Source organism: Pholis gunnellus (genome assembly GCF_910591455.1).
Source record: "Pholis gunnellus genome assembly, chromosome: 14".
Lineage (NCBI taxonomy): Eukaryota > Metazoa > Chordata > Actinopteri > Perciformes > Pholidae > Pholis > Pholis gunnellus.
In genome coordinates, this window is record NC_136541.1 from 11567056 (window position 1) to 11594766 (window position 27711).

The 27711-nt window shown below is 40.1% G+C and overlaps 3 protein-coding genes across 3 annotated transcripts; all 3 read left to right on the forward strand.

Annotated features, from left to right (window-relative positions):
- The first annotated feature begins 11108 nt into the window (after positions 1-11108).
- On the forward strand, positions 11109-15981 carry rgs18 (regulator of G protein signaling 18). Its single transcript, XM_079173638.1, has 5 exons — positions 11109-11328; positions 11784-11888; positions 12098-12159; positions 12701-12867; positions 14567-15981. Exons 1-5 carry the CDS (start codon positions 11207-11209, stop codon positions 14819-14821), a joined length of 711 nt encoding a protein of 236 aa, XP_079029764.1. The 5' UTR covers positions 11109-11206; the 3' UTR covers positions 14822-15981.
- Positions 15982-20104: 4123 nt separating this feature from the next.
- On the forward strand, positions 20105-21099 carry rgs1 (regulator of G protein signaling 1; the record flags this gene model as incomplete). Its single annotated transcript, XM_079173640.1, has 4 exons — positions 20105-20137; positions 20344-20428; positions 20505-20671; positions 20923-21099. The coding sequence occupies 4 exons, from the start codon at positions 20105-20107 to the stop codon at positions 21097-21099; spliced, it is 462 nt and encodes a 153-aa protein (XP_079029766.1).
- A 4067-nt stretch (positions 21100-25166) lies between these two features.
- On the forward strand, positions 25167-26978 carry LOC306706518 (regulator of G-protein signaling 13-like). Its single transcript, XM_079173639.1, has 5 exons — positions 25167-25433; positions 25550-25609; positions 25713-25774; positions 25861-26027; positions 26139-26978. The coding sequence occupies exons 1-5, from the start codon at positions 25363-25365 to the stop codon at positions 26322-26324; spliced, it is 546 nt and encodes a 181-aa protein (XP_079029765.1). The 5' UTR covers positions 25167-25362; the 3' UTR covers positions 26325-26978.
- Positions 26979-27711: the final 733 nt, after the last annotated feature.

The following is a 27711-nucleotide window of genomic DNA, read 5'->3' on the forward strand; positions in this document are numbered from 1 at the left end:
AGGCCATTCACTAAGCCCCGCCCCCCTTTGTTACTGCTGCTTCACCTGTCAAGCTGTCCGCTCCACGGTACATGTACCAGTATGCAGTTTACAGTAATTACAACAGCAGATTTTCCACTCGTAATTCTAATGTTGCATTCACAGCATCGGGCAGACGGCAGACGGAAAACACCTTCTGGATGGCACAGCAAAAATAAACAAACAACCTGTAAGAATGACAGTAAGGAAAAACTAGCTTTGGTGACGGAATAAAATATATTAAATAAATGTGTTTTTGTGCCTACTATTTTATGTAATTATTCTAGTAATGTTTGTATAAAAGTCAGCTTTCTCCTAATTTTCTGATGCAAACTTAAACAACTTTCTGCGGTGTGAGCGAGCTATCTCTAACATCTGGTTATAAATTCTGTGGCAGAGGACGGCAAAAAGGTAAAAATGCTTTAACTTTGGAAGGCAGTGCCGTCTAACGTATAAGCGCTGCCGGTACTCTGCCGCCCTCAACTAATTGTACCGTCCTGCATGTCATCCACTGACATAATATTGTGTTTGCCTGATTCCATGTGAAATCAGCATTACTCCTTGGGTTTTTTATGGGTTTTTGGTTAGATGCCTGAAATAAGGTTTGCGGTTAACACAAGCTGAAGATATTTTAACGTTTTTTTCTGCGATATAGAATACGTCAGTAAATACCGCTCTTGTGAGTTGGAATATTGAGGCTTTTATGCGGTTGCTAAAACGTGGCTAAATTAGACTAAAAGACGTTCATTTGGGAAGATTATCTTGCTGAGCAAAACTTGTAAGTACCATAAACGTTTGTTTGCTACAGAGCTTATTTCCTGCAATAATCCAAAATCCAGTGGAAAAATCCCATTGGCTTTTTGTCGAGGGAAACAGTGCCAATTTCCGGGGTTGGCCTACAAAAATATGTCATCCCTGCACCGCTCTATTCTTAAATCTTTGAACATGTATTTAGTAAGACTGGAGCTTTACGATGTTAACAATGTGCTTCACCCCATACTGAGACATTTCTCATGTTCAGACAAAACACGCTGCTCAGAATCAAACGCAGAGACCACAGTGTTCCCCGTAGGAGTTTCCAGTTTGACCGTTGGTTAGTTTTATCTGTGACCTGGTTTCTGTGCATATTAATCACGCCTCCATCCTCGTACGCTCACAGGCAGAGGGATTTCACAGATAACAGTCTGTTTATAGTACACTGATAATTGCCGCAATGTGTTTCACAGACCATCAGCCAAATGATTCACTCTAATTAGACTTGCCTCTTACAATGTGAGAGCGGGAGAACTGAACTTTTAGAGATTGTAAGCTATTGGAATGACAGACAGAGAGGAAAGGGGAAGGAAGGGAGGGAGAGCAACCTCAATGATGAGCCATGCAACATTTCAACCTTCAAAATAATTCAGAGAGAGAAAGGGGGAGAGATGAAGGATAGAAAGCAGGTGGCACTGTGGCAGCATTTTATGATTTTACCATAAATAGTCTAAATGAAAATATGAGAATGTACCCTCTGTAATTACAGATACAACAGCATATAGTGGGATGAATGTGACTCATTTTCTCCCCTATGGTGAAGAACAGATAAAGAGTCACATGGGAGCTTTCTGCACAGCACTGTTGGTTCAGTTAGGTCTCGAACATCAACAGCGGACACAACACTGCTATGGGGATGTGCCGAACATTACCTTTGAAGTTTATTGACATTATGACACAGACAGTCTGTAGAGCTATTACAATCTTTTCTGAAATACAAGTTACCAAACTCTATTCAAATCAATGAAAAAACAATAAGTTAATGCTGCATATTGCGAGGGAATATTCAAGGTGTTCTAGAGGTGACTTTTGGGCAGCAGGTATGGCACACTGAGCAGGGTCACAGACCTTAATACCGGAGGACTCGGCAAGAGACACTCTGACCAGAACGTCCTTGAGCGTGACACTGAATCCCCACCAGCTCCAGGACTGCAGGCCGGTAGCTGACTCTGACCTCTGACCTCCCTGCAGACGGGAGAAAGTGAATGAAAAAGATCTTGCTTTTACGCATGATACACTATCTACTTTCCCCTGGCTGGCACGGATGAGATAGCAGCTCCAGTCAAACAGATTCAGTGAGAAGAAGCAAGAGCATTCAGAATTCTGCAAGAATTCTGACTATGAGGGGGATTATAAAAGAAAAATAAGACTAAAGTTGTTTCTATTTGTGGATGCTAAATTGACACACGTTAGTGTTCATTCATAAAATGATAATGTTAGAAAACCAATCAAGTCCATTTCCAAAACATCATTTCTGGCTGCAATCCGGTCACCTTAGTGTTTAAATTATTACTATTGTTATGTTTTCATATAAAAAACTAATATTACCTTAATATAAAATAAGACAGCAGACAGTTTCACAAACTGCTGTTCCTGCAGAACGGCTCTTCACAATTCAAACTCCAATCTGTTTCACAGTATGACTCTGTTCTCTCAGTCCGGCAGTCAAACTTCTATTACATTTCTTGCAATGAAGAGACACTGAGGTCGAATGTGAAATATCAAGCGTCTGTCTGCAAAGTTTTAGCAGTCCAGCAGCGTCCAGGCGTGCTCCAACATCTGTCACGGCTGAAATAGGGCGACTTCCTCCTCATCCAACCTCAGGAGGAAGGCGATTTGTTGCTCTCCTCTCTGTCTTCATCAGCGAGGCAAATGCTTTCAGCTAATTGATTAAAATGATCTCTGTATTTTACAGCAATGCCATTAGCATCTTTATAATTTTGGCCGCTGTGGCGACTGTGTCTACCTGCCTTTGCTTAGTGTCCGACAGTAATAGCGGTCTTTTCTTGTAAGAGCCTGGACTAGAATTAAAAAGAACACATGCTGATGTGAGAAAATTTGATTTTGTTTATGTGCATTGACAGAAAATATTTACTGAGAGGTCATCACATTGATGCATGATCTCATCATCAACAGAGCGCTTGATTTGATTACCAAGACAGGCTTGCAGATGCAGTCTCTCCTCGGGAGTAAATGTTTATTGATCAAGTAAGACTTGGCATGTAAATTCTGATTTGTATGTGTGCGTTGTCTGGGGCAGAGTAGCTGCAGAGTAGAATCCATCACTATTGGCATGTGGACCTGATTACTGGAGAGACTCTGAAAGTCTCATAGACCTATGATAAAGAACTCTGTCCAGGCCTCTTTACAACTACATCACTCAGGGTGTCTGCACAGGGGAACAGGGCATTGCAACAAAACAAAACAAAAAAAAACACCTCGCGTTGCAGACCTCGTCTTGGCATAATCACCTTCACTCGGCTCCATCCCAGCAGAGATCCTTGCGTCTGGTCCGCAGGAATGCATCTTAAGTCTTCAGAAAGGAATATTTTAAGGAAGAGAATAATCTCAAATTGGATAAGAACCTAAACTTAAAATCACAATGAAACATAAATGTGAAAAGTGTGTGCAGAAACAGATGCATTATTCATGGGATGGCAGAGTGGTGGAATCTGACTTGCATTTGATTCTCATTTGAAATGGAAGTAAGATGCAGTAGCAGAGCCAATTTGTCCACGAGAGGAGGCAGGGTGGTCCATTTTGATTTGAAACACCACGCTCGCAAAAGAGAAAAAATTAAATGTGAAAAACGATCTTTTCAGCTGCGGGTATGGTAATCAGGATGGAGTTAGCATTTTGCAACTGCAGGCAGAAAAACACGGTCTGAATAAGCTCCTGGCTCACGGAGTAAGTCCAGACAGTACATCTTGTATGTGTAACTGTGAACAGACATACAAATGCATCAACCTGTTTAGAGTCTCCTCCCATTCTTCCAACTGAGGAAAATATCTATTTAAGTTCCGCTGTGGCAAACCCATGAAAACTGGATTACTCATAACGTGCAACTTCGTGTTACATTTGTCTGGATGAAGTTCAGCCTTCGGTCGCATTACGAAGCTTCACCTCGTCAGGAGGTGGTGGCATTGAGTCCATTTTGCCTTATTCAAGGCTAAACAAATACGTGCTGGGCTGTGTTTACTAGGATGGGTCAGTGGGCAACATTGTTCATTAGAAATAGATGACCACTGATGGAGAGCACACATCCACATTAGTGTTGAATTTAGAGCTGCAAGTAACTTGGTTAATTGTGTTCATTATTGGTACATTTGTCGTTCATTTTCTTGGTTAATCAATTTATCGTTTGGGCAATAAAATGTCATAAAAAAAGTAAAGATTGGAGATAATAATTCAAATTTAGAGCCCCTCAAATTTACTCTGTTATCCATATATTTTATTTTCTCTGGCGGTTAGTCTAGAACAAGTTAATAATACTTTATAATCAGTTGGCTTATCTGACACAATCATAAAATGTTAACATGTTTTCTATTTTAGATTTTCATTTTTTTCATTTTTTCATTTTTTGCCATGGTTTAGCTGCTTTACTTTTCGAGCCCACGTCGTAGGTTAAGTCAAATTTGTTTACAATATTTATACACTAATTGAGAGGAAAAACTACAGTGTGAGTTCCTGAATCCGGATGTTGTTGCTCAGTACAAGAGAATCCACACATACTGAGTGTTGAGTCATTTCCCATATCACAGCCATTTCACAGCAGACCAGAGCAAACATTTGTGTGCTTGCCAGCACATTCCCCATTCACTTCATGCTGTGAGCTGACAATTTACACTGAAAAGTGGCTCGCCTTTCATCTGTGGAGGGAGCGCCTGCGTGACTCGCTCACAGGGAAATGATGTCACCGATGTGCAGCCATGTCTGCTGTCTGTTTCTCAGACACATCAGCTCAAAGTGGAGCTAATTTCCTGGAAGCTTTCAACGTTCTTGTAAAGTCTAATGAGGGAGATCCCGTGCCTGATCGCAAAGCTGTGAAAGCCATTTTACACATACAGTGTGCAGGTTTAAGCCTTCAAGCCAGCACACTGCATATTCATTTAACCGAACAGATAAGAATCCAACTAATGCTATCACATAATGTGATTATTATGTCCACATCTTATTAAATTCATTTTGGTAAGGTCAGGCTTATTTTTGTGAAAATAAAAGCTTTCATCGGTTTTTGGAGGGATCGATACACAGCTTGTATTATTGGAAAAATATGATTCTGGTCAGAGTGGAGAAAAATACCATTAGGTGGATTAATATGTATCACAGGTTATAACATTATATTTTGATGTAGATTTTATGTTGACTGGGCCAGTGATTCTCAAAGTGGAGTCTGTGTCAGGGGGTCTACAAAATAATGTACTCATCAGTTTGTCACCTTTCAGTACATAAACTAGGACACTGGACTGCGTTAGCATATAGTCCACCCCTATAGATATATGATTTGAAGAAAATCATCTTTCATAGAGGTCACATCATTTATTTAATTCATAAACATCCAATTCCAATGACTTACTTTTAGCAGCAGACTGAGGTGACTGATCAGCTCTATTGCTTCTAGATCTGAATGCTGCTTTCGACGCAATCGATCACTCCGACAGAGCCAGTGGCTCGTAGCTAACAGTGCTAACAGTGCTAACAGCGCTAACAGTCGCTCGCAGCCGGCCCGGCAACAAAGCAAGGAGAAGTTCTACACACAGAGGAAGAGCCTTAACTCCATGTCGTTTGCTGCTGCGTTAATGCTCTGAATTCCAAATTTAGCACCTTTTTAAATGGCCTTGCTCCAACATATATCGAGGAATTATTGACCCCTGTGTGCCTGGATGTTCCCTTATATCGATGGATGCAGGATGACTGGGCCTTTGCAGTCAGAGCCCTCAGACTGTAGACAACTCTGCCTATTGAAATCAGACAGACTACATCTGTAGCATCTTTTTTTTATTGCAAAGCATTTATGAATATTTGATGTGTTGTTGGATTTCATCGTCCCGCCTGGCCGTTTTATGTATTTTAACTTTATTTTTATCGTCCTTTTGTTTTAATGATCCAGCTGTTGTTTGTCTTTTATTCTTTTGTTGTTTTTGTTTTTTATCTGTTCTTTTTCTACCTTGTTAAGAAAAGTGCTGTATAAATAAGGTTTATCATTATTATTATTATTATTATGTGGGTTGCAAAATGAGCGAAGGAGAGCTTTAACAGGGTCCATGTGAAACCCCAGGCCTCGCATGGACTGCTTACTGTATGTCTCCAAATAATTGGGCTCATGTTTAAGACAAGATGAGCCCAGTAATGCCCTCGAGGTTACATATATTCGCGTTACTTTTTGTTTTTCATTCACTGCACAAGCAACCCAACCAACCACCCAGTACGAATCATTATCTATGAAACTGCAAGACTAAAGCTGGAAAGCAGCACTGCTGGGTGTTGAGATGTGGGCAAATGTTCTTCTTCTGCACCAACCATGATCATAGAAAGTAACTCAATTAAAAGTACATAAGTGTTAGCATCAAAATATACTGAAAGTAACAAAAGTAAAAGTATTGGTTTTGCAGAATAGCCCATTTTCAGAGACATATATAGTATAGTAAGTTATATACCGCTGGGTAGTTAGACATCATAATGTATTAGTTAATTTCTATTTCCTCTAAAATCCAGTGGAGTAGAAGCATGAAATATAAATATTCAAGTATGTTACAAGTAGCTTAAAATGTTCTTAAGAACATTACTTGAGTTAATGTTGCTTGAAAAGCATGATGGCTTGCATAAAGCAAAATGCAACCGGATGCAGTAGGACATCCCATTTTTGGCAAACTGCATTTGATACACTATGTATTGGGACATACAGAATACTTTTCTGGCATACTAAATAGTCGTATGGGTATTGTAACGCACTGAGAGATTTCGGTTCTGTGATGGCCCAAACTGGTCGCCTTCTTGAAAGTCAGGTGTAATACACGCCCATCTACCGTAAAGAGCACACTGTCATTGGCACTGAACATTGACGCTTAGACATAAATCATGTGGCGCAGAATTGTCTAATGTGAAAATAATTCCTAGTATAGTGGGTTGCAGTCCCTAAACCACACCCCTCCCTAGATCATATTCATCCTAATACCTGAACATAATACCATTTTTGATGTGTTTACAATGGCTCAACGCACCCAGCCTGTTTGGTCCATGACACCACACTTCTGCCCATAATTGCGGAACAATCTAAAATCATGCACGAGTGAGTGGTGAATTTTCATTTCCCAGCTCCATTTGGGCAGAAAAAACCTTTTCCTTTTTTAATCATTCAATGAATGAATGAGTGGATAACACCGTTTTGACATCAGAAATGGGACGGATGCACAAAACCGATGTCAGTAAAAAGAATGTCTAATTTGGAAAATGATGAACAGAAATAGAAGAAGTTCTTCATCTGTCCTTCCTAGTTTGACATATTGTTCTCTCTCGGGAAGGTTCAAGGCCTTATGGATGCCCAGCCTCTCCGCTCAGCACCCACATGCTTTTCTCTTGATCACATATGCGGTGTCCCAATTCTAGATGAAAGCAATCCCACTGAGGCATATTGTTTATTCTCCCTTTGAATGCATGAACACAAATGGAATATTGCAAATGATACATTTTGAAGAAATGTCAAACCTAAACTTTGTTTCTACGTTTTTTGAAGGTTTGTTTGTGTTTTGTGTGTGTGTGTGTGTTTGTGAGTATCTTGTTGGTTCAGTGGAGTCTGTTACGTTTTAAATTGTATATCTTTCTGTGTGAGTTTAATACGTTTTCTGGATGTACAGACATGCCAGGCAGACTAGACCTATGTGAGCAGATGTTTTCAGACAGGAAGTAACAACACTCCTCCTTCCCCCTTCACCCGTGTCAGCAGTTTCAACTCCATCACTTCCCCTTTCACCAAGCGACATCCAAAACACACTCATAAAGATATATTTGCACATTATCGCTACCTACAGAGGTACAATTGTGTTTAGTGATGCCATAATACAGGAACAGAATAAGGACAGTCTGCAATGCTGGGTGCACGTTTTCAGCTAACCAATATATCATATGATTTCCTATTAGTGTAACTGTTGTGTTTGTACAATATTTAATGCTTAGTTCAGTGACACTTCAGACAAACGGTTTATCCCTGAGCTAAATTGCTTTTAGAAAAATCTCTTCTCTGGCAATAAATGCAGAAGCACAGTCTCTGTTTTTCCTTCCGTCTTTGCTAACAATGTGTAATCACATTGCATGGAGAACCGAACACAAGACTTGGTGTTGGTAGTTAAATAATTAAAACCATAAATTGGAATATTATTTCAAAATGATAAAACTACACAATCCTAATCTTTTGTCCCAGCTGGCGGGAGAACCTCCTTTGCTCTGTGTGTGTATTGATTTTGTTGGTTCCCTCATCTGGTATGTTGACAAGAGGCAAATACATACAGCGAAGCTAATGACTGCTATTTAATTTGGTTTCAGTGATTCAGCAGTCCTCTGTTTACCTGAAGGGAAAAGGATACTGCAGTTTCAGTTTATCGGCTCACTGGGTTGTATCTGTACACATGCCTTTGCAGTACAGAATGTGTCACTTTTAATCAATGGGTGTTGTTTTTCATGTTTGGATGGAGAAAGGCTTTGATTCAGCCTGCAGTTAGACAGATGTAATAACATGTAAGATCATTTTCACTTGCTAGGTTGCTAGCTGTAGCTAGCTGCTAGCTGTGAGTGCTGTGAGTGTGTGAAAGCGCAACCAGGATCCCAATTCTTTCCACAATTTTCATCCAAACCTCTCTATTTCTCTTTTCTACCTAGTTTATGAATTGGAGTTTGCACCACCATGGGCGCAGTGGACATAGTCACCGTGATGTCATCCGTTGGTTTTTGGACTACGTTTTTGGCGCCTCGAGTTTGGCAAATTTGGCCGTCGCCATCTTGTTTTTTTGGGACCAAAAGTAACACTAAAGGGTGGAGCTAAGTACAACCGAACACTGAACAAGACATTTTTAGGCAACCACAATGATCAACATGTTCTCATTCCCAATTAGTCACATACTAAGGCTTTGTAAGGAGCCCTTGGCGTCATTATTTAACGTACTGGAAAGCCCAGCATGTCAAACGATGACGCTCCACTACGGTCTCAGTAAACATGGGGTTAATGTTGTGTTTTAATGTTGCACCTTTAAAACACCTACACGACACGATCAGCTGTTTGTAAAGTGGAAGTGTAACTTAACGGTGTGAACGTAAAAAACAAATGCTGCATTGAAGAAGACTTGAAACTAGCGATTGAGACCATAAATTCATGTTTCCAATGTTAACTAAGGTAATAAATCAATTGAGAAGTAGTGTCATTTTCTTCTATATCTGACTTATTTTTGCAGCCAGAGGAGTCGCCCCCTGCTGGTCATTTGAAAGAAACGAGGTTGAAGGCACTTTCACATTGGCTTCGCTTTTCAGACTACTTTTTGGTCTTTGTGAGATGGTGACGACTGGGTATCGCTTGGACTCTAACATGCTAAGAAGGTAAAAAAAACCATGTAGAGAGCTACATTAATGAGTCCTAAAACTCGAAAATGAGTAAGCATTTTTGCATTGGTTTGGTTAGATGGCAGGAATAAGGTCTGTGGTTAACACAAGATTAAAAGATGTTCACGTTTGGTTTTACAGCCGTGTTGTGTTTTGTGCTCTTCCAAACTATTCCAACTCAAACTTTCCAATTTATAGATTTGTCTGGATCAGGTCACACTAGGAGGAAAAGCTTGGTGCTCTCGTAAAGCTTGGTGTTCTCGTAAAATGAAATCATAAGTTGGAAGTTAGTGGTGGTGACGTTGAAGTCATGCAACCGTGGTGTAGTTTGTTTATAGCCTAACGTAACGACAATTTGGCATAGATGTTTGGTCTGCAAACAAATCCTCCCATTGATGAGTTTGGTTCGTGCATATAAACATTTAGCTGAATTGCGCATATTTTCGTACAATGAAACCTAGACTCCCTGTTCCTAGTCCCTTGGCCATTCTTTCACCCTCTGACAGAGCATCCTGTTTCCTACGCCCACAATTGTGAAGTAGTTGCTTTACAGATTGAACTTTGCTTTACCTGCGTGTCAAAAAAGGTTAAAAGGTTGAGGCGGCTAAAAGAGCACAAATACCCTGCCTCAGTGATGTGAATAACTTATGACAAGGATACAGGCCAATACCACAGTATGCATTTGAATATACATGAATACATTTCAAATTATGGATATGATGTTACACAAATATATTTCAAGACACAACTACATTTTTCTCCCACAATCGTATGTGGTCTTTAGCTCTAGATGGATGTTTCGGGCCACAATCACAAATACAGCAATAAAATACTGATTTATGGTATCATGATCGTGAATGTGCACTGGAGGCTTCGAGTTTCCGCATTACACTGTGTGATGTAACAAGATGTAAAACACACTTCTTTGTGTTGAGTGGGACTTAATCAAGATAAACTATGACTGGTTCACTGTGGTATAGACCTGCTGTTTTTTCTTGCACTTTATTCATTTGTTGTCAGAACTAAAGAATCATTGTCAAGGCCGTCTAGCATGTTATCTTTAAAGACAGTTTCAGTCTCTCTCTAACACAGACATCACATTTGTCTCCATCTGCCCCAGAACACACCTATTCCCTGTTGCTTTCCACTATGTCACAGTGAGTTTATCTTTCTCCATTAAGGTGGTTCTGGAAAGAGCTGGGAAAGGGACTATGTGCCGACACATTTTATTATTCATTACATTTCATTCTTTCCATCTCTGCAGTCAGTGTCTGTCCTTGCTGGTGGTGCAAGTGAAATTGTAAAATACGAGTAATAATCTCTTATTTTGCCTCTTAAAGAATACATTTATCAACAGCAACAACAAGAGAGAATAAACAGAATCTACAAAAAGTCTGACAACACAAATTGGTTTTATGTTACCTGGGTTATTAGGTGATAATTGCTTCAGTACAATTTGCTATCGTACAATTGTGAGATATAACCTCAAGCAAAAACAAACAAACAAACAAAAAAATCATGAATGAGCTCAGCCAGCTGTCTTTTTCACTTTTCTAAGTAAACAGTTGACAGGATGTTGGACCCAGGGGGGTTTCTGTATCACTGATGGAGCTGTTAGCAAGAAGTGGTTACACCATTACAGGAAGTAGAGCGAGAAGGTATGGGAACTCAAATGTGAAGCGAGCGTGGTTTATAAAAGGCGAGGTGGTTCATCGAGTGATGGGTTAAAAAAATTTCAAAAAGCTATTTGTGGCCTGTCTGTTCGCACACCAGATACAGACAAACCAGCATGGAGGCACTTCTTTTTCTATTTCCTCAATTCAACTACATGGCCCCAAAGGAGGAAGCATATTTCAAAATGCTTGGTCCAGAAGACTTGCAGCCAGCAAAGATGAAGGACGATAGTAGCAGGTTGGTGTGTGACACTCAGTTGTTTTTAAATGTTTACTATGTGTCATTTGATAGTGTGCTTTAGTAAATGTTGCTGTTCATGTCAGAAACGAGTGAATAGTGCCATCTTTATCATGAGAAGAGATTAAGCAAACAGCTTCTTTCTGTAGAAAAGTCTTATTTTACTCCAGCAAAATTGTGTATAACAGCTATGTGATGTTTCTGTAGAGTTCATTTGAAAGCTGACATCATGTAAGGCGGTTAGATTTTTAAAAGCTGTCTCTGCTGCCTTTTTGTCTGGCAATTTGTTTTGTTCCACAAAGATGTTGTGTAATTTATGGCTTGTCTTGCAAGCCACTTTAGAAATGTGTCCATGAGGCGTAATTCTCTTATAAGTTGCTGATTTGGTGAACAATGCCCCAGTTGCACGTACAGACAGTTTGTGGAACTTGATGTATTTTCCTCTCTGTTGGCAGACAGAAAGACAAGGAGAGGAAGAGCCGACTAAGCCTTTTTCTCACCAAGTCAGGCTCTCATGAAAACGTCAGTCGCAATAAAATGACAAACACGACACCCACCGAGTAAGGCAAAATCTATTCATTTCATATATACGTTCAAAGTTGTGTTTGACAAGTATCCTTCATTTCTGACTTTGGTTTCCAGCACCCTCCATGACTCATTGCACACTCACAGAAACTAAACGTGTCACGAGAATCCAAAACATTTCTTGTAGCATCGTTAGGGAAGAGCTGACCTTAACTCTGAATATTGTTATTTATTTATTTTGCAGCATCTCACCAGAAGCAGCTTTGCAATGGAGCGACTCCTTTGAAGAATTGCTGAAGCACTCAGGTCAGATTAATGCCCAAAACTTCTCGAGAACGTTGAGGCGAATCGCCGTCCAAAACTGTTTCTTTAGCTGTCAAACAATTTACTCCATTTGATGTGCTAGAGGCAATACATAGTTAATGGAGAGAGCAGTGAGAGTTTCACTACATCTTTTAATGTCTTTAGCAGAGATTGTAATACAGAAACTGTGCAACTTCCTCATAAGCACAAAGGTTGCACTTTAGTGCCACATTGAAACAGTGTAAACCACTGTATGTGCTCATTTGGTCATGTTTATATAGTCAATGCTGTATTATGAAGACAATAATACTGTAATAAGTATATTTAAGTTATTAATTCATGTAATACTTTGTACAGTAATGCCATTAAGGAGTAGTTATGGAGAGTCTATGCCTCCTTGATACATCCTGCCACAATCGAATGTAAACTTCGTTTACCCAGCAGGCTCAGATAGTGATTCTGTTTTGAGCAGCAGTTCATCTTTGTATTGTGACACTATAGTAACCAACTATAGTGTGTCTTTGTCTCTGTTTCTCTTCATCAGATGGGGTGGAAAGCTTCTCTCAGTTCCTCAGGACAGAGTTCAGTGAGGAAAACATTGAGTTCTGGTTGGCCTGTGAAGAATACAAGACCATTGATTCAGACACGAAGCTGCTGTCCAAAGCCAAATATATTTATACGATTTATATTGATTCAGAGGCCCCTAAAGAGGTATGGCGTGGCATGTTTATTTATTATACATTGCACAGATGTAATGCTGCATAATAGGCTATACAGTGGAGCTGCAAAAGCTCCAACAACTGTTGGAGGTTTGAAATATTATGTCATTGTATAAAAGGAACAGTGGGCGAATTCTTAAGCACTGCAGAGTCATGGGCCTGCAGCACGTTGACCTTTATGAACAATGGTTAGGAGCAGCAGCCCGCTGAGGTCATGCATATAGTGCATGCACCACTGCAAACCAGGTCGGGTTATTTCTGTGCAAGACAGTTGCAGATTAAAAGGTTTCCATTGCCTTGCAAGGACAATGCGACCCCCATCTGATATGCTTTCGTGGCCTGCAGCAGATCTGACCGTTAAGAGTTTGGTGTCTGGTTTGAGGTTTTGACATTCCTCTGCAGAAGTGGAGAGAGCATCACCCACACACTTTCCGTCTAAGATGAATGTCTGTGTAAAAATGGAACATGCTGCACTAATACGAAAGCGTGTACCAGCTCCAGTGGTTTGCAGAGAGATGTAAATGTCTGTTCAATATTGATGGTGTGAGAGTTGCAGTTTGATACACATGAATAATTTGAGAGCTGTGTTAGTGGTGATTATTTGTATTGCTGTGTAAGAAGCTTCACTGCTGTTAGTCTTTTAAAGAAAAACTCCCAGTTTAAAGACAATTCACAGCCAATAACTACCATTGTCTTAACCAGTGTTTTTAAACAAACAACTCATTCACAAAAGCAGGCACCAGATAATTAACATTCATATCTGTGACGACATCCAGGGAGCAGGTGTGTGTCAGTGTGAGCTTTAAACTCAAATTAGCTCAGTGCCAAACAAACAGTGAATAAGTCTCAGTCTTATCTAGCACCAAAAAGAGCAGGGTCATTAATAACGTAGAATTTAGCTTTGGCTCACATGATTAGAAAAGAACGATCAAATCCAAGAATGTTAAGTAGATGCTCGTGTCCTCGTGGATAAAGATCCTTTTAAGCGGGTTGGAGAGATCTGATTTCTTAAGAGAACAAGTATTTAAAAGCATCTTGACAGTTACAAATGAATGAAATACCATACTTCATATTTGATCCTATGTGTATGTAACATGCAGATGTTGATTTTCTCCACGGTTCCAAGTCGCTCTTCTTTACACTGCTCTCATCTTGAACCTTGGGGCTTTCCCCCTTTTTTCTTGTCACCATTAGATATTTTCTCACCAAATCAACCAGGCCCTTTACGCAGGCCACAACCTCCGGTTCTGAAAAGTGAAGCCGACGTCAAAGTGCCTTTAACTTGCGTTCTCTCCACTGGCCACTAGGGGGTCCAGTCCAAATATGGTCACTTCACTTCAGTGGTTGCAAAAAATCAAGATGGGGATGGCCAAAATCCAATATGGATGGGCAAAATGTTGAACTCCAGGCTTCAAATTCACAGCCCACAAAACAATGTGTGACGTCACGAGGACTACGTCAGCTTCTTATATGCAGTCTATGCCTTTATTTAACCTGTGTTGTGTTATTGTGTTGTTATAAACTTTATTCAAATCCTGGCACAAAACCCTAAATCAGGCATTCAGACCTAGACATAAGTGTGCATCGTTAAACATGGCATTCCTTTAGTATAGATTTCCTGTATGTAGTTGATATGACACGTCATTATTCTGCATGGTTTTTCATCATGTTCCAATTTCTATTTTACTCAGATCAACATTGACTACAACACCAAGACAGCCATTCAGAAGGTCATAGCACAGCCAACAAGGAGCTGTTTTGAAGCAGCCCAGATGAAAGTCTACAGCCTGATGAAGAAAGACTCCTACCCCAGGTTCCTCCTCTCTGACATTTACCTGCGTCTCACCAGGAGGAAAGGCCCGGGGGCCACCATGTTTCGCAGACGGTCACGCTCCTGTGTATTCAACGACAGGGGCGAGGCCACAACTGAACCTTCGGCCTGGTAGTGGTAGCCTAACATTGCAGACTCACTCTGATTTTTGTATAGGAGGTAATCCGTGATTAGCAGCACAGCTGTTGAAATGCAATGTGTGGTTCGGAGGCTTATAATCCACAGGTTTGCTTCTGCAGTGTGTTATTTTTTTTATAACCACTTCCATGATACCATGGCAGCTTGCCAATGATTAGCAATTTAAAGAAATAGTTCTAGATTTTGGGGAATACACTTATTTGCTTTCATGCAGAGTGTAAATTGAGAAGCTTGACACCTCTCTCCTACCACACAGATGTATCTTCTCGTCATCTTCTTCTAATCTTTGCCAGACAGTGTACATATTTCCCAAGATATCAAACTTTAAGTACTATACTACACAGCTGGATAACAGCTGACACCATTAGCCTTTTCGGCCAAAAGAGTACGTTTACTAATGTTCTGAGGCCACTACGTCAGAGCAGTGTGGTTATCTGAACATGATGGAGACCCCTCATGGCCAATCAGAGTATTCTCTGTGGCCATAAGAGAGTATTCACTTTGCACATGTGGATCAATCTAATCTCCTTGTCTGAGGCACTGCACTGCTTGTGGATTGAACCGTTATTGATGATTTTAAGATTTCCTCAAATCTTGCAAAACTCAAATGTCAATGGGAAGGTTAGGGACAGAATCTCAGCTAAAGTGCCTCCATGCTACTGACAGTGTCCATCCAGCCGTACAGGCAGCCACACTGAGGCCACTCTCCTGACTTCAGACTCATTACACTTCAATTGTTTTGTCTTTCAGTCCAGCAATAGCACCTTATACAACCGTATTACAGTTGATATGGCATACAAGCTAATTTGACCATATCTCATTAAAATGGGCTCGTGATTTTAACCCTCGCATTGTCCAACCCCTTGCAGGCTAACTTGCAGAGCAAGCCTGCAGCCACGGTGACTGCAAAGCACAGAAACTTTTTAATAAGGGATATATATCTCTCATTTCTGTTTCTGAATTCAAATGTATCCCATTTTCACACACGGAAAATGCATATATCTTATTTGAATACTAATATGACATTATAATAATTATAATTGCTGTTTTTCAGTTTGCTGTCATCTAACATAATTTATGTATTACTATGCTCATATGTGTTGCCTTGCTGTTGTAAAATGTACATACTAAACTCAAATAAACACATAAGAAGCTGTTTTAATGAGGCCTTTAGTGTCATTAATTAGTGGATGAATGGTCACATCTAAATGTGACAAATGGAGACGTCATGTTTGCATATCACACTAATGGGAAAATTGGGATCATGTGTATGCACCTCCCTATCCCAAATTGCTGATAAATGAATAGACCTTCAACACCAACTCCTCTAGCACATAATTATTCATGTTAAATATGTACAAGCTATACTTCTTACAAAGACAAATATATATTAATTAGAAACTGTCAGTGATCCCACTCACCCCCAAACTCTTGAGTATGTACATACATGTGCACAGATTCAAGCTGTGTACACACATATACACACACAGAGCTGGTTTATCTCATTAATTCAGATGTCAGGGTTTCTAATATAGCCTTTAGAGAGAAGTCCATCTCAGCCCAAAATACAGAAATAGAACGACGTTGACTACCTCACAGTTCAGATTAATTAAACACCCTTGTAGACAGCGGCATGCGTGTTCTGCAGTTCCTGCTGTCCTCTCACACGAATAGTCAGAGAAGAGAGGGAAAACGTGATGATGTGCTAACAAAGGTGCTCAGCTGGCCTGCCAAATTCATCACATTTTAAGATTAGTTGCCCGCTCAGAATTCTGCTGGCAGATTTCTTGTTTCTTTCCCATTGGTATTTAAATGTGTGACTCAGTCTGCGCTAAAAGCCTCTGAAATTATCCACAAGGTAAAGATGTATTGTAGGGACGCTGAAGGGAAACAAAAGAATATAAAGCAGTTTGCCTGGAGATATGAAGCATGTAAAACAAGATGAATACCAGTCTAAGAGAAGTTTAAAACAAAAAGGTTTGTCATAAGGTTTTCTCAAACAAAATGGTTTCTTTTAAAATAATCCTTCAATCTTTGTCATTATCTGTCAGTAGTTTTGCACCCATGGGCTTTTTTGAAGTGAAATAAAAGAAATAACAAATAAACCACTGATCTCAAATCGTTTTTCTGGCAAACTTTTATACCACAGGTTCCCATTTTTAAGAACAATTTTGTCTCATCTCAGAAGCTTTTATCTAACTCTATGAGAGCCAAATTTAGTAACAGATTTGCTGACTCCCAGTCTCAGATATTGAGTTGTGAAGTTTTCTCCTTACAAATCTGTTTGCACTTGATGCTCTTGGCCGGCAAAGATATTGACCGACCTAAATAAAATATCAGTGCAACTGCAAGCAAAGGGCCACAATCAGTTTCTGAAAGACTCGAGGTGAAACTTTGTTCCTTCCATTCTGAACACCGTACTTCAAATAAAGTGTTAAGTGTTTATGAGGGACGTTTTCCCTCGATGCTAAAAGTGGCCGCATGTTTTTCGATGAATAGGAACCAGGTTTCTCTTAAGAATCTTTGCAGGCTGAAGGGTAATTATCCTTCAACCCAATTGTGTGACAAAAACTAGTGTGTCATCTGCATTGGACTGATAAAGCATGCTGAAGAAAACGAACAAAAAACAAATGTTTCACTGAGTCTTTTCACGGAGGTCGAGTAGATGCTTGGCCTAGAGTTGTTCTATGGTTAATCTGGCTTCATATATTATTTAAGTCCCATCAGAAACTGGAAGAAATGTACTGCTGAAAGGGTGAGACATGTAAAAAAGAAAGAAAGAAAGAAAGAAAAGAAGGTCTCTTCGGGATCCCTGCTGCTCACTGTTTTCACTGTACAAGTCGAGAGAGAGAGAGAGATGAGACACTTTCTAAATAATGAAAGGCATGCTTACTGATTTACTTTCAGAGGTCTGAAAGCTAATTCAAACAGTTTTTTTTTTTTTTACATTTGTACCCTTCACCAACCCGAACCCTGCAGGGGAAAGGTCAAACCCCTGTTCATCATTAAATTACAGAGAGAGGTGGACACTTGACGTAAAATAGAGACAGGGGGCCTGGAGATGACTAGAGTGCCACCCTGTGTGCGGTGAAAATATTGCAACTTGGTACCAAGTGAATTGCTTTATCACTAGTGAAACTCAGCAAGTTTCATTTTAGATGTTTGAATGAAAACAAATCAGTGTTCTTTTACAAAATGGGCCATTTCAGGGCTGTGGGAAGTCCCTTATGTGCTTGGATGGTAACACTGACTGCTCAGAATGAATTTTTAGTTAAAGAACGTGGATACAGTGAGCGCTCAAAGAACACACTCACCATTAAAGTACTTTCCTGGCGGTTCCTTTTTTGAAAAACAAATTTGTCTACTTGGAGCGTCTACACACATGCAAATAGGGGCAGCCTGGGTGTTTTCCATCACCTGTTGTGATTTACATCCTTGGTTTGTTTTGGTCCATCACATCCCCACCAGCGGTCAGGAAGGTCAGGACAGGTTAAAATGCACTGGATATACTTTTGAAGATATATGTACGATTCACTGTTCACATACACCAAACAGACCCAAAAGAGCGGAGGACAGTCCTCCACATACAGCTCATGAGAAATGATATTCTCTGAGGCTGGGAAGTGGCAAGTCAGAAATATCTCTCTTGTGTTGATCTATCTCAAATCCCATGAATATGTAATCACACAGAATGTCTCTGCTCTGTTAAACATCCTGCTTTGTCTTAGTAAAGTACTTTAGTGAATACTAAAAAGTCTAAATCAAACATCCATTGATGGAAGTTTAAACGTACACAAAAGACACTGTGAACACAACTGCTGACTCATGTTGCAGCAGTAGTTAATCACTCTACTGAGAATATGTGGAGTGAAGCATTGTTTAAATTGTTTACCTGGTGTTGTTAGTCATGTTAGCGGCACGTCTCTGGCTATGTTCCTCTGTCAGTCAGTTGGTCGGTCGGTCGGTTGGTCGGTCCACCACTGTGGTTCAGACTGAAATATCTCGACAACTGCTGCGTGGATTGCCCTGAACGTTTGCACGTACATTCATGTTCCTCAGAGGATGAATCCCGCTGACTTTGGGGATCCCCTGACTTTTTCTGTCCGGTAGGTTTGTGATGTCTTGACAACCATTGAATGGATAGGTGCCACATTTTGTACAGATGTTCATGAGCCCCAGCGGATGAATCCCAATGACGAATCCCAATGAAATATCATCAGCTATGGGGAACATTTTGTACATGACTTTGGTGATCCCCTGACTTTTCCTCGAGCACAGCCATGAGGTTAACATTTAATGATTTTCAGTGAAACGTCTTGACAACTATACCGGATGGATTGCTATGAAATCTGTTACTGACATTCATGTTCCCCTCAGGATGAATTGTAATAACCCTCAACATTTTATCACACATCATGACTTTTCTGTATTCCAAAGCCAGTGCAGATTGGAAGAGCTTGACGAGTCTATGAACATGCAAAACCTCGGTCCAAATCAAAATTCTGTTTCAAGGGCTGGTGATCACCTGCATCAACTGAGCTATGAGGCACATTGATAAATCAGTGCGCTTTTGCCACCTTGATGAATAAGTAACACTGCAGATATGCAAATGGGAGGATGATGAGAGTTTTCCTTAATCGTGAATTTGTTTATGGCAATTTGTTTATGGTCAGGATCTTTCCCCGGAGCTTCCTGACCATTGGTTATTGCTTTAGTTAAATCTTGTTCTGAATTTGACATGTCGTACTCCACCACAGCAGGCAATTATGTTACCATATTCCTCATTATACTCATAAAAATACAGTTCTTACTGATGGATGAAACATATTCTGTAATCTATAATTAATTTGTTTAAATTATCTTAATCCAACTAAGGTTATATAGATACAAACTAGCTGCCACACTCATATTGTCACATCCACGTTGACGATGACTGTTCATGGACAACAGGTGCGGTCAACTTAAATCCCAGCTGAGCTCTCTCCTCCTCGAGGTGCGACAGACAGGATGCCATGTCTCTCCCAACAACACTTTGCATACAGATTTCCATATATTCCATTCATGTTGGGTGGGGGTCATTTGGATTTGTTCAGTCACTTGACTCCCTCGTTTCCAAAGAATCACAACCCCATCTTCAGTCTGGCAGGATCTTATCTCTGTCTCCCTTTGTAGAGGACGAGGAGATGGCGATAAAGTGAGTTACTGCACATTTGATTATTGGGCCTTTACAATTTTCAGCAGGCAACACCTTACAGCAGCCATGTGGAAAATACCGAGGAGGTTTTCACTCACTGTAAGTCTCACTTTGCATTGTGCTTTTATTTCTGATGGGGCTTATAGTGATGTGAGGTTGCTGTCAGATGCTTAAATGCACTGACAGTCATCTTCGAACATGGCATACTATAAATGACTTGACCTGCCAGTGTGGTTTGCAGTTTGTATGTGCTGTGGAGTTCACAGATAACTGTGCTAGTGATAGATCTTGATGCTCTTTTCAAGGGTAGATTGTGTTGCTTTCCCAAGGATCCACTGGAGGATGTTGAGACTTGGAGTGAGTCTGTGGACAAAGTCCTCAGTTGTAAAGGTGAGAGTCTCCTTTGATTGCGCATGTATTTGATTGTATGTATTGCTACACGCTTACTGTCGTCTGTGATTTCCAGCCGGACAGATAGCTTTACGGGAGTTTCTGAAGTCCGAGTACAGCGAGGAGAACATACTGTTTTGGCTCGCCTGTGAGGAGTATAAAAAAATCAAGACGACACCAGAGATGATCTCCTCTGCCAACAGGATCTACTCAGAGTTTGTCCAAACAGAAGCGCCCAGACAGGTGAACATCTGCAAGCTGAATGTTTTTTTTTTACGAATTCAAATTTAGAAAATATGGTCATTGATTATAATCTCAATTTAGCAGGCCTATAGTGATATAGTGACTGTTATAAGGTAGTGTTTTTTACTGTGGTGAAACTTCAGAAAGTTACTTTAAATGCACACAAGTTGTTTCCCCCCCCAGAACATGAGAGTGAATGATGATGAAAATAGTTGCTGAGACGCCCTCTGGGCAACATTGTTTGATTCCAGATCAACATAGATTGTGGTACCAGAGAAAACATAACAAAGAACATCTCCCAGCCTTCCCTGACTTCGTTTGATTCGGCACAGAAGCTCGTCTACAGTCTGATGGCCAGGGATTGCTACCCGCGCTTCCTAAAATCTGACATCTATCAGGGACTCCTGAGGAGAACTAATTCAAGGTGACTGTTTTAAAAAAAGACAGCCTCTCAGGCGTAGGCTCGCCAAATCTTTTCACCAACATTTCAGTGTAGATAACAGTTTCTTTCGCCATACAATCAAGATCCCAAGTCTAGCAGAAATAGCTTTTCTCATTCTGTGTGTTTCAGTAGACAGTTACAGCTCAAGAGATTTGGTGGCTTGTATTATACGTCGTCTCTTTAATGGTGAAAAGAAAAAGAAAAAAAAAATCTTTAGAGACTGAACGTAATTCTTCTATTATCTATTTTCTCTCCTCCACCCCATGAGGTTAATAATAAAACGATTCCCTTTATTGTAAGTATTATTAACACTTAATTGATTATGCAAATATGAACCCTAATATGCTCTGAGAAATTCAACTTCCACATGCAAATAAATATGTGAGTTTATTGTTAAACATTTGTCTCGGTTTTGTGTTTTCTTGTTCTAGATTGGATATATCTTAAAAACTAAATAGTTGATTGACCTTTGGGTGTAGTCTTTTTGAATGATGCCAATCACCCTTCGTCGTTGTCGTCACAGAAGGCTTGTCTGTGTACTGTAATCCGGTCATTGGTCAAAATATACACCAGATGGCAACAGAGTCCTTCAAGCAGCCTCATTCAGTAAACAAGACAACACAACAACAACAAAAAAAAGAAAAAAAACGCTTCCTGTCTCACTCTCTGTTTGGTGTATTTCCGCAACATCTCAGTTGCGTTAGAAGGAGTTTGTACATTGTGAAGAGGAACTGTGTAAATCATCTATGTCTCAAATTTGCCCGACACAGGGGCGTGGATGGGAGGGCACTTTTGGGGGCAACTCAGTTGGAGTTCATTCAACATGAAAAAGTATCTTAGAGGATTCAAACCACAACTTTGAATCTGATGTGATGGAAAAACTCCTCTCGAACTAAGCTCATTGTCATTTATGTTAATCTCCCCCTCAAAGGAAGATTAGGTTGTGTCATGCAGAGTATTAGACAGTATTTGCTATTTTATCACTTTGGTTTTTGCCTTGTCATGTCTAGCGAGGACATGGTGGTTTCACAATCTTATGTCACTTTCTATGTAAAACTCTTCTATGTAAAAAGCATGCAAATACAAAAGAGCATAACAAAGCAGGATTTCCACACTGAGACATGATGTTCAGATCCACAAAAGAAAGTAATCTCAGCATATAGGTCTTAAATGAAAAGGACATGATGCATTACAATTCTACAGTGACATTGTTCCCTTTTGCGTGTCCAATCTTAACGTGTTTATTGTCTGATTAGTTTTTTTTGTGTTTGGAAAGTGGAAGTAGGCACATCGTGGTTTCTCCATGTGACTGCAGGGTGTCAGACGAACATTTTGTTCTGCTTGTGTTGGAGGCATTGAATGTGCGACCGTCGTACAACCCACTTTGACTTGTGCAGATATCTCACCGCAACTTCCTCTAGTTTAAACAACTCTTGCTGCACTCACCTGTTTGTGGGAGAAGGGTTAAGTTCATACTGTAAAAAGAGAGCGTTTGACAAACCACGTGTTTAATCTGCACTCGTTAATATGAAGCAATGTGTGGCCCAGCAAAACGACAGTAGATATTGCAGGGAGTGAAGAAGATGTACAAATGATAGCAAAGTTATAATTCTCAGAGTGACTGCAGTTAATGGAGGAAACTCACAGACGAGTGCTGCAACCGATAACGAAAATGTCTGAGATAACCGTTTATGTCACCACAAGCCTTTAACAGCTGCCTTCTAACACAAAACATTTCCTGTCAAGCAAACTAACATGAACATAGACAATGTGACTAAACAGTACTTGCTTGTGGTTCAAAAGCAACCCATTAAGTTTACTTTAAAACTTGACTTGATATGTTTTGAGGTACATTTTATGTCACACTTGCAGCTTGTTAACCGAACAAGCTTCAGTATACTTTACCAAGCTTTACTAAGAAATGTTGATTCAGAGGTCATGTTAATTAAAACAATGATGTATTCAAGAATCCCTTCTTAAAGGGCCAGTCCATTTCTATTCATCATTCATCATTTCCTCAAAATCATTTAAATAAGATATAGGTAGATCAGGTGGATAAAGTAGAATTATAGGTTATAACACAAAGTTTTAGACGAATGACATCATGGTCCCCAGAGAATGAACTCTAAAGACTTTCGTGGTCCCCAAACAGTTCGTATGATATCTTACAAAAAAGATTTCCCACAAAAGTCCCGGTAAGGTGATGGTGATCACTGAAGGGAAGCAAGAGTTTGAGTAATCTGATTTTGTAAAATTTAGTGAAAAGTACTCAACTGAATTAGTTACACTAAATGAATCTACATGAGATGTAAGGAAAGTCTCCAGGTTTTTTTCAGGGATGAACACACGAGGATGCTTTTATATACAGCGTCGACATGACTGGGTGTATTGGAACATGTTAGCTAAAAATATGTTCTGCATCACATATGAGGATCAGGAACTTACAGGATGTATAAGGTTATGGGAAAAATTCTATGACGAAAGTGGTGCACTGCTAACGGCCACGGTGTACTCCTAAAAGCGGTGCTCGTGTTAGAAATGGGAGCGGCTTTGTGATGAGAGCAGAAGCTCTCAAATGTCATGTGATCAAAGCAGACAATTAAGGACAAGCTGAGTTCTGTGACGAGCTGTGAAACCAGACTGGAAGTTTTTAATAATAAGGCAATAAAGTCGTCATAAATAAGCAGCAGTCCAAAAACGTTCTTATGCTTACATCATTGGTACTGAACTATAGGAGAAAGGGAAGGAACTGGAAAAAGGTCAGATCATGTTCTCTTTTAAAGACTTTAAAAAGTCATAGGAATGTCCAGATGACAGGTGAAAGCTTTTGTTTTGACAAACTTCCTGTCAACATTACAGGAAGTGAATAAAACATTCTTCAGTGACACGGCTCACAACACTGAGGAAGGATTGAGGATATTTTATTCAATGACGTTTACAAACTGGTTAGATCTAGACCTAGAGCCAAAGATGTCTTATTTTACTGTAGGCAGAGATATGGCATCATACTTTTGGTTTCTACAAGTTTCAGTCTTGTCTAAAATGGAAACACTGCGGCGGCTTAGTTACATGCCACATGAACACAGTGTCTCTGGTTTGGTTCCGGTGGGCGACTTGTGTTTTCATGTCATCCCCCTCTGTTTCCCCCCACATTTCCTGTATGCCTCCACTCTCAAATATCTAGTGATAACAAGAAGCTGTAGCCAACTGTAATAAGTCATTAGCAAATATAGTGTATAGTAGTCGGTGACACCAGCTGAGAGGTTTCTGAAACCAAAGAACACACTGAGTTTAATTTAATTGCACCGTGATTGTTCCTAAACAGGATAATAGTAAAAACTTGCTAAATAATCAGTCAAAAAAAGGAAAAGAGTCTTAAGTCACTGGCTCAGTAATGTCCGTTATAGAGCATTATCTAGCTTAAAGGGACAGTTCACCACAACATGAAGCTGCTCACAACAAGGCCTGTGGATTATCTTGCAAAACCGGGTCACAATTTCTGGAAAGAGACATTGCTGTTGGGTTTTTCAAATGTATTTTTTTTTTGTCCTTTGAGCACCACAAGTGAGTTCCATATAGTTACATTATATTCAAGAGAAGGCAGACATTTCTACGGCTGATGTCTCAAAACTGTGTCTCACACACTAAAACAATCCAGATTGATAAATAGCACTACAGGTAAGTAGAAAAACATGTATTTTAAATTTTTGGTTCAACTCTCTAAGTTAACAAAGTGAACTGGTTAAAGGAATAGTTTGACTATCTACCAACCAAACGCTAGTGGTAATACCAGGCCGAGTAAGGCTGTATGCCTTTTGCATGCCTTATGCATTTTATTGTTTATCAGTTTTCATTCGTAAAGGGAAGATTGTTTCCAAAGCCTGAAAGCGTGGCACTGGTTCTCGAGGCAGACTGAACAGGGACTAAAGCATTTGCCTATCTGCTGCTGAATGTTCCACTGCGCCATTTGCATGCCCAGACTTTAAAATAAACACGATGCAGGTCTAAGTACACTACACACAGGCTACAGTTGCGTTCCGTGCAGGTTTTTGCGTCACCGCCAACTTCCTCTTTTTCTGTGGTTAGTTCAGCATGATGTTGTGACGCTACTCAACAACCTCATTTCAGACTTCTGCTGTATATATATAAGTTGACACCAGTGGATTCATCTAACAGACACAGTCACACATCTCACATCTCTCGAAGAGCAGCCCAACACACAGTCACACACGTACAACGCATTGTTGCCATGCCGAGTCGAGATACATCACCACCACGGGAGCTGCAGCACCTCAACATGGACACTGATAACAAGAAGAGGTAAATATTTTATCACAATTATCTACTTTTTTTTTGTGTCATTGCTGATAAGCCTTTTCGTAGAAGAACAAACACGCCAGTAAATAAGCCTGGTTGATTTGTGTTTGGTTAACCAGGACAGGAAACCTGAAGTCTCGGCTGCAGCGTAGATCGTCTCAAGCCGCTAACACTGAGGGGTAAGTGGAAGGGGTAAAGGAAATTTCTCCACTGGGAAATAAAAATCTGAAATGTTCGCATTCTTGTTGCTCAAGTGAGTGACAGCGCACCCCTGTTTTGCAGGCTTTGTTATGAGGAGATGTCCCAGTGGTCACACTCACTAGAGAGCCTTCTATCATCCAAATGTAAGTCACGTACAGTCCCGTTGTCAAGTTTCACAGTCAGTATTCCTCCTCATTGCTGACTAACTAACTTTTCATTTTCTGTTTAGACGGCATGAAGATATTCCAGGCTTTCTTGAAGTCAGAGTTCAGTGATGAAAACATTGAGTTTTGGCTGGTGTGCGAGGACTATAAGAAGATCAAGTCTTCCTTCAGGATGTCCTCCAGGGCCAAAAAGATCTTCAAACGCTACATTCAAGCTGAGGCTCCGAGAGAAGTAAGCACATAGGTTTTCATATTGCAGAGAGATTTACTTTATTTTCGCAATACGTAAAACCCCTGTTGCTACTTTTTAATTGTCCTTTAATTATTATTCCTCTGCTTCCAGATCAACATTGATCACAAGACCAGAGAGCTGACCAGGCGGAACATGAAGACGTCCACCGCCGTGTGCTTCGACGATGCCCGGAGGATTGTCTACGGGCTAATGGAGAGGGACTCCTACCCACGTTTCCTCAGGTCTGACATCTATCAGGCTCTACTGGACTCCACATCAGAATCAGTTAAGATGTAAAGAAAGCAGATACCACAGACATTATGTTTGTAGAAGCTGTACTGTGAAGCTGAGCCTAATGCGGGGCTACCTGAGAGAAGCTGTGTGTTTGCTTGTCTTGGCTATCATGTCTTCCTTCTGAGGTGGAGATGACACGCGTCGGGGTTGGCCACGGCCTCATATGACTGTGTTAGAAAGGAGAAGTCAACCTTGTGGTAAAAAAAAGCTGAAAACGGTTTGTTCACAACCAGCTGGTATAATGAAAAGGGACGGATAGCGAAAATGGTTACTGTCGTACATTTTCAGAAGTGATAACCGCTGTAAAGCAAAGGACTTCCCAGAGATGCCGCAATTATGTAGTGAAAATAGAAGGGACTTTCTGTACGAGATGCCAGGAAGTGTATGTGGTGCAAACAACACCCTCCACCCAAGATACAAGTGCTCGAGCTAAAGATTGCCCACCATCTTAAGTTTGTTGTTATCTCACTAAAGCAATAGAAAAGTACGCTATACTGTCAATAACAATACTGTCACACACTGAAATGACTGATATGTTACAATTATAATAATTTGTAATAAGCTATATGTATTCCACAGTTTGTAAGAACGTTGTGTGAATGTGAATATTGAGGTTAATTTGTACATATTTGATAATAAACTATATATTTGCTTTTAAATCTACACAAAACAAATTACTTTAAACCTGCAGTGCCACATTGACTAAAGTCTGTTCTCCTCACATCAACAGACACAAACAAGGTCAGGTTCATGAAGCTTTAGATACACGTCTCCTCAAGAATCCGCGAAGCAACTTAGTCACCATTTCATTCAGATTTCATTCATTCATAGACTTACTCATTGTTAGAATATTTACTGAGTCTTCAGCAGCACACCAGAATTATTCCTCATGTTCTCTGCAATACTAAACAGTGTGTATTTAGATTCCAAACTTTAAGGAATAGTTTGACATTTTGGGGAAAATGCTTTTTTGTTTTCTTGAGTTAGTCCATGTTGAGAGTATTATCAATCTTCTCATCTAACTCTCAGCAAGAAAGTGAAGACATTTCTTAAAATTTCAAATCATTCCTTTAACCCTTAACATACAGTTTCCCCCCCTTTTTCCCCTTTTGGAAAAATCATTTAAATTTAAATTGTCTTACACTATTAGTGCATTATTTTGCATCAGATTGTCTCTGCTTCTCATCACACGGTAAGTTTACAATGAGTGAAATACCATTCAGTTAGCTTTAGTGTTGTACACTATTTCTCTCACATTTCACAGTTTGAAGGGTTAATTAGGACCTCATTGAGACAGGTTGTTGCATAATGCTTCCACCACGTAGCCAGATGCGCCATTGTCCTTTGTTGCTTTTGAATGTCTTCCAAGCACATCCTGCAGTTCATTCAT

Coding starts and splice junctions, on each gene's coding strand:
- rgs18 (XM_079173638.1), top strand. CDS start 11,207: ATGGAGGCACTTCTTTTTCTATTTCCTCAATTCAACTACATGGCCCCA. Junction 11,889..12,097: donor ACAAACACGACACCCACCGA/GTAAGGCAAAAT, acceptor TTTATTTTGCAG/CATCTCACCAGAAGCAGCTT. Junction 12,868..14,566: donor ATTCAGAGGCCCCTAAAGAG/GTATGGCGTGGC, acceptor TATTTTACTCAG/ATCAACATTGACTACAACAC.
- LOC306706518 (XM_079173639.1), top strand. CDS start 25,363: ATGCCGAGTCGAGATACATCACCACCACGGGAGCTGCAGCACCTCAAC. Junction 25,434..25,549: donor GACACTGATAACAAGAAGAG/GTAAATATTTTA, acceptor TTGGTTAACCAG/GACAGGAAACCTGAAGTCTC. Junction 25,610..25,712: donor CAAGCCGCTAACACTGAGGG/GTAAGTGGAAGG, acceptor CCTGTTTTGCAG/GCTTTGTTATGAGGAGATGT.